At 38.6% G+C, this 12,250-nt stretch overlaps 2 protein-coding genes across 2 annotated transcripts in view; one reads left to right on the forward strand and one right to left on the reverse strand.

The window, feature by feature from the left end:
- LOC107098087 (collagen alpha-1(VIII) chain-like) overlaps positions 1 to 7,342 on the forward strand; it is a 25,123-nt gene extending 17,781 nt beyond the window's left edge. The window contains exons 2-3 of the mRNA XM_015395545.1: positions 3,833 to 4,121; positions 4,204 to 7,342. Of these exons, the coding sequence (XP_015251031.1) occupies positions 3,839 to 4,121; positions 4,204 to 6,152 (2,232 nt within the window). The 5' untranslated portion in view covers positions 3,833 to 3,838 and the 3' untranslated portion in view covers positions 6,153 to 7,342. The remainder of the gene's footprint in view (positions 1 to 3,832; positions 4,122 to 4,203) is intronic.
- A 3,424-nt stretch (positions 7,343 to 10,766) lies between these two features.
- The window catches only part of LOC107098078 (NACHT, LRR and PYD domains-containing protein 3-like), a 16,615-nt gene continuing 15,131 nt past the window's right edge, over positions 10,767 to 12,250 (reverse strand). The window contains 2 exon segments of the mRNA XM_015395534.1: positions 10,767 to 11,287; positions 11,422 to 11,468. Coding sequence (XP_015251020.1) covers positions 10,767 to 11,287; positions 11,422 to 11,468 — 568 coding nt within the window.

The following is a 12,250-nucleotide window of genomic DNA, read 5'->3' on the forward strand; positions in this document are numbered from 1 at the left end:
TCCTCTCTGGTGAATTTGATGTTACGGTCAACAGAGTTGACGTGTTTTGTGAAAGCTTCCACTTCCTCTAGTTGGATTTTGACGAAAGTGTCAGTGTCTTACTCTTGTTAGATATAATATGACTGGAGTTAAGAACCTCTGAGATTAGAAAATTTTATTTTTCTAAACTGTGATTATATTTCAAATACAAATAATTGTCCAGCCCTACTCTGCATACAGAGGTGTTGTGGAGAATGTGATCAGTAAAAACTTCCTTGGCATTTACCTTATCTTCTGACATTCCCTGCTCTTAGGCAGCTGGCAGCTGGTGAAGAAGACCCAGCAACACTTTTCCTCTTTCTCAAGAACCTGAAACAGACTTTATTCTTGTCTGCTCACAAAGTTTTATTAGGCGTACAACTGAAAAATATTTGATAATAAATTTAATAGATTATTTTTGGTATAGACATGTTGCAATCATTTCAAAGGAGAGATTTACTTCTCATCTGATTTTTTGGGCCTTTTCTGAAGGTGTAGAAGGCTCTAAGGGTTCACCTCTGGTTTTAAGCGTCCAACATTTTATAATAGAATGATTAATGTTTACCGGATTTTGTTTAAGTCAAACAAAAGGTCTCAGTGTGAAGTTATTTATGTTGACTGATCCTAAGGCCAGCAGGACCAATGTTTAAACAGATATAAGACCTGTAAAGCAGGTGAACATAACACCTTTGATACTGCTGCTCAGGTGAAGCAAAATCCAAAACAAAGATGGCTGCGCCTGAAGGCAGCAGCTTGCTACAGCTCCAGACACACACACAATATAATGGAAATAGAAATGTTCATTTAATGTCTCAAAAGCTTTACTAAACAAAATTTTGTTTTGTATGCACTCTTTGTTTACAAAATAACAATCAAAGTTCTCTAAGTCTTAATCTAAAAAAATAACTTGATTTGTTGACAAGAAAAGAGTACACTGATGAGTCACAGTGAATCTGAGGGATTGGCAGTGTTAACCATCATACGACCTGTTATTTAACTAGAAAGAATATATATGCATGTTATTCTTTTTGCATATATCAAGCTAGTTGTATTCTTCCTTAAAGGTATAGTGGAGAATGTTCTTTGTCCGGAATGGATCATCAAAATAAGCGGTCCTCCTAATTGTCAATCATTCTAGTGAAAAGTTTACATATGGCCTTCCTACGTGTTCATCCGCATTTTCACTTACCGGTGGTGAATCTGATATACTGTAGTGAAAAAATTGCAAATCTTCTTTTGTAAAGTAAGCTTGTATGAGCGCTACAATCAGCAACTTCTAAACAAAATATGCATGCTATAATAGGCAAAATACCCTTGCTAGGAACTAATAATCATGGTTCCAAATTCCTACTTTTCACCTTTTTAAAAAATAATCGTATTCTTCAATATTTTTCATTATTTTTTTAAATCCAGGGAGGGAGATATAAGTTTGTAGCATTTCCAAAACATATCCACAGGTATTTTTCTAAGTTACTGACATAGTGGGAATAAACCTAAAAGAAGCTCACAATGCCATGATTTATTTTTCATTGACGTCCCTTCTCCTTTTCAGTTTATTCTGATGACAAAAATCAATCTTAAAAAAAACAAAATCAAGATAGTAATAGTTTAATCTGGAATGTGCTCACATATAAACACGTCAATAATCAAATACAGTAGAGGAACCGTCAGATTTAAAATAGGTCAAAAGATGTAGGAGTCAGCAAGCAAAACATAAAATAACTTCAAAATTTTGACTGTGTGATTCAGTTTTTAGAGATGTTGGTTCTGATTTCATGAGATGGGTAGACAGAATTAGGCGAAGGAAGGTTGTTTAGTAAAGACCCAACTGAAACAATGTTGCAGTCTAATCTTGCAACATCAAGACTAGAAAATATTGTCCAGATTGGGTGGCGAATCAAGCAAGGAGAGATCAGAACCACAGTTGTAAATTATGAAATCATACATGTTTGTGTCATAAATAAGGAAGCTGACTTTGTATACTGTGATGACAAAGTCTAATTAAAAAGGAATATAGCATAATCTTTTTATACATTATATTAAAGTTCATTCACATATTAACTTATCAATTCAATTTTTCACTAAAAAGAAGTTTTAAGAAAAAAAGTTTTTCTATAAAAAGTGGTTTATAGCACAAGCCTAAAAAAGTCTTAAACAGTTTGTAATCAGAATGTGTGAAATCACAAACAAAAAACATTACTGAGACAATTCTCACAAATCATACAGACACACATGAAGGCAAAAAAAGAAAATATCCAAGCAAACCCATTTAAGCGCATTGAGTTATTGACAGTACAGAAGTCATTGCATCTTGTTGTTGGCTTTGAAGCAATCCCCCATACAATTCATGCATTGTATACATTGTAGTGATATTGGAGAGGAAAAGTCCCTTTAAAAACAAGAAATTTCCATCAGAACCAGTCTCAGTGTGAGTGACCCTCTGGTAAGGCCAACTTGGGGTTTGACAATACAAAGATGGACTTTGACAAAGATAACATTGAAACACTAATGCAGGAATCTTTTCTGTGTTACAGAGGTTACTATTAGACTAATAGATTTGGTCTGGGACAGTTTTCAGGGCAAGACGATGAAAGAGAAGACAGTTAATTAGATGCAGTAGAAGTCGATTCAACAGCTATGTCTATGAGAGAAACAATACTAAGGTCTTAAAAACCTGACCAAATGGATAAAGTTTCATAAAATCTCCAATCTATGCAGTCAAAACAGGTCAGTAACATGGAAACATCTGCCCTCAGAGCTTTTTTAGTTTAGGCCTACATGGAGTATTGTGTGCTATTCATCAGTTAAACAAGTATCTGGTGTGAAAAAATCTGTCGTGTATAGTCCAAGATAAGATAATGAGCAGTAGCTCTACAGAAGTCCCAGATTTTAGAGATATTGAAAAGCATAATATCTACTAATTATTAACCAGAAGGCAGCGCTGTCCCGTCTCCGCGGTAGAAACTTCTAGAATTTTGCCTTGTGTTTTACCTCGTATTTATATTCAATATATCCTTTAGAGAGCTTCTTCCTCTTCAGCCATCATCTCAGTTAAAGATCATAAAATATTGACAACATGCCCAGACAGGAATGTATGTTAAGGTATTCCCTCTCTAATAAAAGTCCCAAGGCTACCATTTGCATTGCCATATTCAATCCAGCTACATCTATTACATAACAAACACTCAAAAGTTATTAGATCAAAGTAGTTTGTTTTGAGTGTTGAAATATAAAATACACTTCGGTGAGATTGTTTTATTACAGAGTTTAATTTTATTTGTAAATTATTTTATTCTAAACTAAATTGGAGAGTAAAAATAAGTAGATTATAAAAAATTATGTTTCCTTTAATTGACTTCTCTAACTTAAAATTATGTTCCGGTATCCGTAAAAAACTTCTCCCTGGATCACCATGTCCTCAGTCATTTTCCTCTATCACATTTCCTAAACCAGATTGCACCAATATGTTGCACAGAAATGTAAGCAAGCCTCACTAAAGTTATTCCAAATATTCAAATGCTTTCACATCCGTAACCCAGCTTTATTATAAATAAACACAAGAGGTTAAAAAAAACATACCTTCATCTATTCATGTTTATTTCACTTAGCACTCCTGGCACCACTTAGCAGATTCCTCAAACGGAAACATGTTCAAGTGATTTAGGAACGTAATTTTACAGCGGGTCACTTGATTAGATGATTTCATGTGTGTATACAATATCTAAATTGCTTTGAAGTACAGAATATACAAATAGAGTACAGAAGAGAAAAATAAATAAAGCAACCAAAAATGTTTTTTTCTCTTTCTCCACAGAAAAGGATGGCTATTCCTCTCCTCTTAAGCCATGTCATTGTTCTATTCCAGCCATATCTAATTAACATGGCTAATGGTGGAGTATATTATGGACCAAAGCAGCCACCTCAGACCCAGCCCATCCCACAGTACAGTGATGACTTTCCTCAGCAGCAGTTTCTGGGAAATGAGATGCCACATTCACCTTTCAGGGAAGAAATCCCATTACTGCCACAATATGGGAAAGAGGTTCCCCAGCTTCCATTGCCATTGGAAATTGCAAAAGTGAGACAACTGACAAAAGGAAAAGGTGATGTTTTACATGTAGGCAACCAAAACATCATAATGAACCTATTAAAAATTAAACATCATATATTTGTCTGTTTTCACAGGACAAACCTTTCCAAGGGGTTCAAAAGGTCCTATTCCTGTTCCTGAGGGAAAAGGTTTCAGAGAAGGACCACATGGCATTGAAGGCCCCCCAGGACCAATGGGCCCACCGGGTCCTCAAGGCCCCCCAGGGCTTCCAGGACAGGGAATGCCTGGGTCACCCGGAAAGCCAGGGCCTCCAGGTCCCCAGGGATACAGGGGAAATGGAAAACCTGGAATGCCAGGATTACCTGGAAAACCTGGAGGCCCTGGATTACCAGGTGCAAAAGGGGATCTTGGGCCGATCGGTGGTCAAGGGCCAACAGGTCTTCCTGGGCCTCCAGGACTTCCAGGTCCAACAGGACTCCCTGGGATTTCAAAACCAGGAGGCCAGGGGTTACCGGGACTGCCTGGGCAACCAGGAGAACCTGGCCAAAATGGCCTACCTGGCTTTCCTGGCCCTCAAGGTCCAAAAGGAGAAAAGGGGCTTGGTCTGCCTGGTTTTCCAGGTCAGAATGGACCTGGTGGACCACCTGGTCCACCTGGACAAGTTGGCTTCCCTGGCAATGGCAAACCTGGTCTGAATGGTGTGCCAGGACAGCCAGGATTTCCTGGAAAACCAGGTCCTCCGGGAGAAATAGGGCTTGTGGGAGTTCCAGGTGAAAGAGGGCAACCAGGACCTCCGGGAATGCCAGGAATAGGAAAACCAGGAAAAGATGGTTTTAATGGGCAACCAGGACTCTCTGGAGGAAAGGGTGAACCAGGGCCTCCTGGTTTAATTGGACCCCCTGGCTTGCCAGGTTATGGTAAAGCGGGATATCCAGGGCCTAAGGGTCACAAGGGACATGCCGGTCTTCCAGGACAACCAGGCTTAAAAGGTGATAAAGGTCATGTAGGTCTTCCTGGAGTTATTGGACAAACTGGTTTGAGTGGATTACCTGGTGCACCAGGCCCAACAGGGCCTCCTGGTAGTATTGGCTTCCCAGGACAAAAAGGAGAAGATGGTACATTTGGCCCTAGAGGAAATCCTGGAATGAAGGGTGAGATTGGGCCTCCAGGTCTTTCAGGAGAGCCTGGCAGGCAAGGAGAAGATGGGGAACCTGGAACAAGAGGATTTCAAGGGCCAACAGGACCAAAAGGAGAAGTTGGGATGAGAGGTTTACCTGGTGCCCCTGGTGTGGCAGGATTACCAGGACAAAAAGGAGAGGGTGGAGAGCCTGGAAACAAAGGTCAACCTGGTTCACAAGGTATCCCTGGACTTACAGGACCAGGGGGTCCAATTGGCCCCCCTGGTCTTCCAGGACAGAAAGGTGAAACTGGACCAGCAGGTAGCCCTGGTTTTCATGGTAATGGAAACCCTGGACCCCCTGGTCAAATTGGGCCTCAGGGAAACCCTGGTGCCAGTGGCCCTCCTGGACTTCCTGGTCAACCAGGACCTCAAGGTCCCCCTGGTCCTCCAGGACCGGATGCTATATCTCCGGACATTGTTCAAATCCTTCCTCACACGGGCACATACAAAGGACAAGGTTACATAAAGGCAGCCAATGGGGCAGAGATTAGTGGAACCAGTCTGGAGATTCCTGCATTCACCGCAAAGCTTACAAATCCTTTTCCTCTAGTAGGTTCACCTATCCTATTCGACAAACTTCTGCACAATGGAAATCAGGTTTACAACCCTCAAAATGGTATTTTCACATGTAATTTACCAGGAGTTTATTATTTTGCTTACCATGTCCACTGCAAGGGAAGCAACATTTGGGTGGCACTGATGAAAAACAACGAGCCAATAATGTACACTTATGATGAGTATAAAAAGGGTTCACTTGATCAAGCTTCAGGAAGTGCTGTACTCCCTTTGCGAAAAGGAGACACTGTTCATGTAGAGTTACCGTCAGACCAGGCAGCAGGACTTTATGCTAGCCAGTATATCCATTCCACATTTTCTGGATATTTACTGTACCTGATGCAATAAATGGAGATAATTTTTTAAATCTTAAACATTAGAAATACTCCAGGCCCAAAGTGTTTATAGGAAAAGTTAAGGGAACAAATGATGGCAAATAACTCTTTGTGTTTGCTGATGTCTAGATTGAAATTTCAACCGTTTTGCTTATTGTTGAACTTTATTTCAAAATGATCTGGTGCAGTTTAAACAGCACTGTGTTAGTCATGTTTTAGCTTGATTTCAGATTCTTTTCAGGTCAATATAGAGCACTCTGCACATATTAATGCTCTGTGGGAGCTGCCCTTCTCAAATTCCTGCCTATGTAACTTCAGTTGGTCAGTTACGGCAATATGTGTTCCCCTTAAATATGAGAGCCTACTAAGCAAAAACTTGCTTAGAGGCAATCAAACAGATATAACACTTACCTGATCAGAAACAGTTTAAGTTCTCTGCTGTGGGATTTAATACAGTGGGGTGAATGATTTCTTCTTTTCACAAACAAACCTAGAATGTACAGGTTGTAGCATCCATAAAAGCAACACAGTGTTGCTCTAAATGTTTTCACTTTTAAATGTTTAAAATGTTTACATAAAGTGGTTAAAGTAACATGCTTTCCATAATGACAAGTTTGCCACAACTTGATGTAAATGTGTTCACCTTCATTCTTTTAACTGTATCCTTTTTACATTAAGAACACTACGGATTCATTAATCCATTCATTTATTCACAGTTACTCTTTCAGCATATGTATTTTCGGTTGTTTTTTTTCTGTTCTTTGTATTACTGTGTTTTGTTTGTTTGTTTGTTTTTTTACTCTGAACATACAGTTAATGAAATATTAGTTTGGTTCAGTACCAGATAATGATGTCAAACAGACCCTCCCTACACATTTTGTAAAACTTTTCTATATGTTAATCATTGACTTATTTTTCATTAAATTAAAGAAAATTAATTTTCTTTAATTTATTTTTAAACTACTGATTACTTGAATCTGTTTTACTTGTTGAGTGATACATTAATAATTTACTTTCAAATGATCACAAAAAGTAATAAAGAGAATTCCATCCATTCAAACAAGATGACACATTTACAAGCAGAATCTGCCCATTTTTTTTATTTTGTGTCTTTTTAAAGTAAAAGTCTTTGTTAATTTTTGTACACCAAAAGTGTGTTCAAAATGTGTGAGTTTTTATGTCAATTGTCAATAGAAAAATAAAAATTGTTTGTTTTAACTTATTTTCAATCTTCTTCATGTTAATGTACTTTGGGGGTTATTTAAATGAAAAGTTTTGACCAGTGGCACTGGTTGCTTAATTTAAGTAAGTAAGTAAATTTTTCGTTTTTGTAGCATCTTGCACAGACGGGAGGATCACAACTGCCACAATTCTCAAGTCTGCGGTGCAAAAGAACTACGTAGGACAATGTTGTGGGGGAAAAAAAATGGAGATTGGTGGATTTCACTCAGTCGGCATTTTATTACATCTTTGCAAAAAAGCCCTTATTGCATGGTAATCAACCCTGTTCTGATCTGGACAGAGTTTGCGTCACTAACTTAAAGTAGTCAGAGTCAAAGCAAATTACAGACACTTTGGTTTAACAGTAACATGTAATGAATAAACCTTGAGAAAGAATCTGGCGTGTAATGGGAATAAGTAGTCCTTGCTTGCAAAACACTGCCCACTCATTGTGTGGCCTTGCAGGTAAAACAGACAAAAACAGACAAAAAAATTTTTGAGTGAATAAATAACATTCTCAATATATGAAATAAGAGAAATATACATTTTACAACCACAGACACTTATAAATGTGTGTCAGAGTGATTACCGTAAATCCTCTAATATAGGACGGGACCTTTATTTTACTCAGGTGCATTTTGGTTCACGCCATTATTGGAAGGAGGCCAGAATTGGAGGCATGCCTCTATTTCTAATTGATCAAAACAGACTACCAGTGGAATGAATAAAAACAAGATTTTGTGTCTATTTGAACCTATAAAATACTAGGTTCATTTATTGAAAAAGTACAGTTACCATGCCGATATACAGAACATTATCAACAAATACTGGTAATTCAGACATCTTACAGCAGCTTCCAGGCAATTTGTCTGCACGGCAATACGAAAAAAAAAAAAAAAAAAGCATACACAGAATTGAATCTTTGCCAAACCAACTTTCGAAACAAGGTTTTAAAAAAAAAAATGGGAAAAAAAACTGTTCTGCCATCAGAGCAACATTTTATTTGTTTTAGGCTAAGTGGAAGTAGGCTACAGGTATCATATATATCAAGGGTAATTCAGAACAATGAAGGCCAACTAAATTCTGTCATTTTAACGCTGTTCACCACAAAGCAAACGTAGTGCATTCTAAACATTTTCCATGGTGATAATTATTCATAACAAAAGGCAATTTACAGGTTTAATCACCTTGCTGCTCACTCAAATTGTCTTGTTTAGTTTGAAGTAAAACAAAAAACAAATCTCCAATTCTGTTTAATCCTTCACAGTTTCCTCCTCCTCTTCATCTCTCCCCATAATCTCCTCATCACTTGCGGATCAGGACGATCGGGGCGACTACGATCTCTGTCTAAACATGGGACTTCCCATGCTAATGGCTTGGATTTGTTAGCAAACATTTCCCCCCTGTGGTACTTTTATGTTACTATCACAAGTTTTTGAGGACTGCCCAGGAACACTGTTGGTTCTAATTATATCCCCGGCCTGTATAAGAGTCCGGCCAGTATTTACCTCCACCGCAGCGACACAGGCCATTATTAGAGACCCGGCCGCTAATGGAATACAGGCCAATATTAGAGGATTTAGGGTATGTTAAATGTCAAGCAAACAATGGATATGACAATGTGTCTAATAAGTTCCAAGATTTCTTTAACTGATGTTGGCTTACCTGACCAGTTTTCTTCCTTCTAAAGCAACACACTGTCTCAATTAACCAAAGAGACATTATAAACCGTGGTGGTCTGAGTGGCCCAAAATCTTTCTCAAATAAAAGTGTTACACTACTTTTACATATTTGAGTAAAATTTAAATGTGGGCCATCAAAAATATTTCCCAAGAAACAGTAAAAGGAATTTAAAAACAACACTACTTAAGTATGAAAGAAATAATTATAGCCTTTAATTTGAATGATAAAAAATGTATTATGAAAGACAAAATATGTTTGCATGTGAAATCTGGCATTTTATCTTCATCGCATGGCCTGAATCCCTATGGACAAGGGGAGTGGACTACAAATGTAAATGAGCTTCCAGAGGTAAAAGTATGAGACGTGTTTGAAGTCACTGCATTTGATCCGTAGATCTAACAAAAAAATCCAGTGCTTAGCTGGAAAACATAATTTTAAGCATCTTGTTTCATCATTTTAGAGAAGGGGTTGTAGCCAAAATAGTGCTCTGGTCCGAACCAAAGGTCCATGGTACAGACCAGTAGTCCAGGCAACAGTGTAAATTTGTGGTCAGGACCACTAGGGGGGGTTGGGATCAATGGTCTTCCACTGGTCCAGAGTAAGTATCATGGTGTAATTAGCGGTCCTTTCCCCTAGAGGGCATCTAGCTCAATGGTCAATGTGGTCACCTTAAGGCTGATTTATACTTCGAAACTAGGTCTTCTGCGTAGGTGTCGCAGTGAATGCAGAAACGTCCCCATCCCCTCCGCAGACACTCTGCTGCACCGCTCCCTAATTGTAGGTGACCGCAGACACTGCTGCAGACAGAAGGCCTCTGATTGATCAAATTAATATTTCCTGTTAAGTACCTTACCAGCTTGTTTTGTTTGCATGACCACCATTGTGGAAAACGACTCGTGAAGATTGACCAGCTAGAAGAACGAGGAGTGCGAGAACCCTGGGACCCTTTTTCCACCTGGATCCCCGCTCTTTTTTGCCCTCATGTCCCTCTGTTGTCGAATAAACTTGCCCCCATTTCCTCACCGCGTCAGCCGTATCTAGACCCACGGTTAGTTCGTGATTGTCCCTCTTGCGTTATGGCTTGGAATAAGATAGCCACGCTTTGAGTATATATAATTGAGTATAAATAAAAAATGTCTGCATTATACCTGCGACAGGCTCACTGGTGCGGGAGTATTACCAGCCCTTTACTAATGAAAAGAGAGTGGAAAACCAATTTCCAAACCAATTTTTTAAACTAAGTTTAATATTTCTGATACCCCCTTTTTTTGCTCTCTGTTTATTCATTCTGATTGTATTTTCTATTTTGGTTTATCCATCTGGTTACCTTTTGTTCTTGTAATTAATGAATAAATTGACATAATATGTGTGATAACTGTCCACTATCAGTGGACTTAATCTTATTTGATGTATCTTGTACCATGCTGAATGCTTTGAATGAATTAGTAAAGCAAAGACAATTATCAATTTGTCTCTGTTGGTGTTGGTCTCTTCCTCTTTGATAAATGAAAATCTGAAACTAACATCCAGCTTGATGTTTTCTCAGGAAACAGTCAGATTGGCATGTGGATCCTGGAATGAATCCTGAAGCTACAATCTTTTAAGGAATGGAAGATGTTTTCAAGGAGAGTTTAAAATAGAAACTGATTGAATCTGTGAGTCTCTGACATTTAGAGACTGAACTGTCCATTTAACAGTAAAAGTGTTTCTGTGACAGGGACACTCAACATAGAATGACTGAGGATCCAAGAGTGATGTGGAATCCAGGATATAGAGGTTCGCTGAACGAGGTGTGGAAGGTGTGGAGTTCGATCAGTGAGTCAGGGGTGACTTCGTAGAAGGACAAAATGCCAGCAGGAAAGTCCACATACACTGCTACTCTGTTAGAGATGGAGGAGGAGGAGGATGTAGGTTTTCCACTATCATTATGCCAGATAAAGTAACCACTATCAGAGCACATAAGCCTCCAGGAATGATCATTTAATCCAAATAAACAATCCTTATGATATTCTCGCATACTGATTCTTCTGTAACTCACTGATATATCAACTCTTCCTCTCCACTCAACCTCCCAGTAGCAGCGACCAGTAACACCAGTTCTACACAACAGCTGAGGATCCTTAAATCTGTCTGGATGTTTAGGATATGACTGAAGCTCCTTCACATGTGTCACTTTCCTGTTGTCTTCAGACAGTTTCAGATTTCTGCTCACTGTGTTTGTGTCGATTATGAGCTGACAGGAATCTAATGGAGAGAAGAAACATGAACCAGCTGCAATTGTTTCTCATTTATTGACAATTTGATAATGACTCCTAATTGGGTGAGAAGATGGTTTGAAGATACTGATGTCATTGAATCCAATAAGAAAATATACTTACACCTCCATAGCCCTGGTGTCAACCATCTAATTGCAGCAGGCTCCACCCTAAATGGAGAAAAGGTTTCAGACCATCACTCCCTGTTAGCATGCAAAATATACTGCCTTACACTTACAAAGGAGCTGTTCAACATTTGGAAAGATCCTCTTATAAAATATAAAAGAAATTAAGAAGAGTGGACAGCAGACAGACAATTTCACTGTGATAAGTGATAATGGAAGCATTGCAAATGGCAGTGGATGTACTATGAACAGTTGGTATTGCTGTTAGTGATGTGTGCATAGATATTAAATTATCCATACCTCCAAAAACAGATTCAGGCTCTAAAGTTGATCCTAATATCAAAGCATTTGATATTAAATTATTTATAGGGGAACTTCGTTTTTTTTACATTGTGCCTTGATTTTACGTATTACATCATGATATATTCACCCATGTAGGTTTTGTGTCATTTGGAGCCGTTCCGCAGATATTCCGTTAGGTTATATCCAAATAACGTCTTCCTATGGGCAAACGACTTGAAGGCACAAACTGAACTGTTCATAATTTATTCTTTATGGCACACCAGCATTCATAATATGTTGTTGAATCACTGTCCCCCAGACATCCGCGGTTATTTTTTTTATATTTATATGTTTTAAAAGCAGTGGCGCATGTATGACGTCATCCACGCGCGCCAGCTACCATTCCTTCATCCTGTCCGCTGAACTGCTGCTAGTTTTACTCACATGCCTGGAAGATGTCTAGTGCTACTACCACAGATGATCACACTCTCGAAATGGAATTGAGCGATTCAAATTAGATAGCCGAATGAATAGAAGGGGTAGAG

This window comes from Cyprinodon variegatus, unplaced genomic scaffold, assembly GCF_000732505.1.
Source record: "Cyprinodon variegatus isolate N-32 unplaced genomic scaffold, C_variegatus-1.0 Scaffold745, whole genome shotgun sequence".
NCBI classification, from domain to species: domain Eukaryota; kingdom Metazoa; phylum Chordata; class Actinopteri; order Cyprinodontiformes; family Cyprinodontidae; genus Cyprinodon; species Cyprinodon variegatus.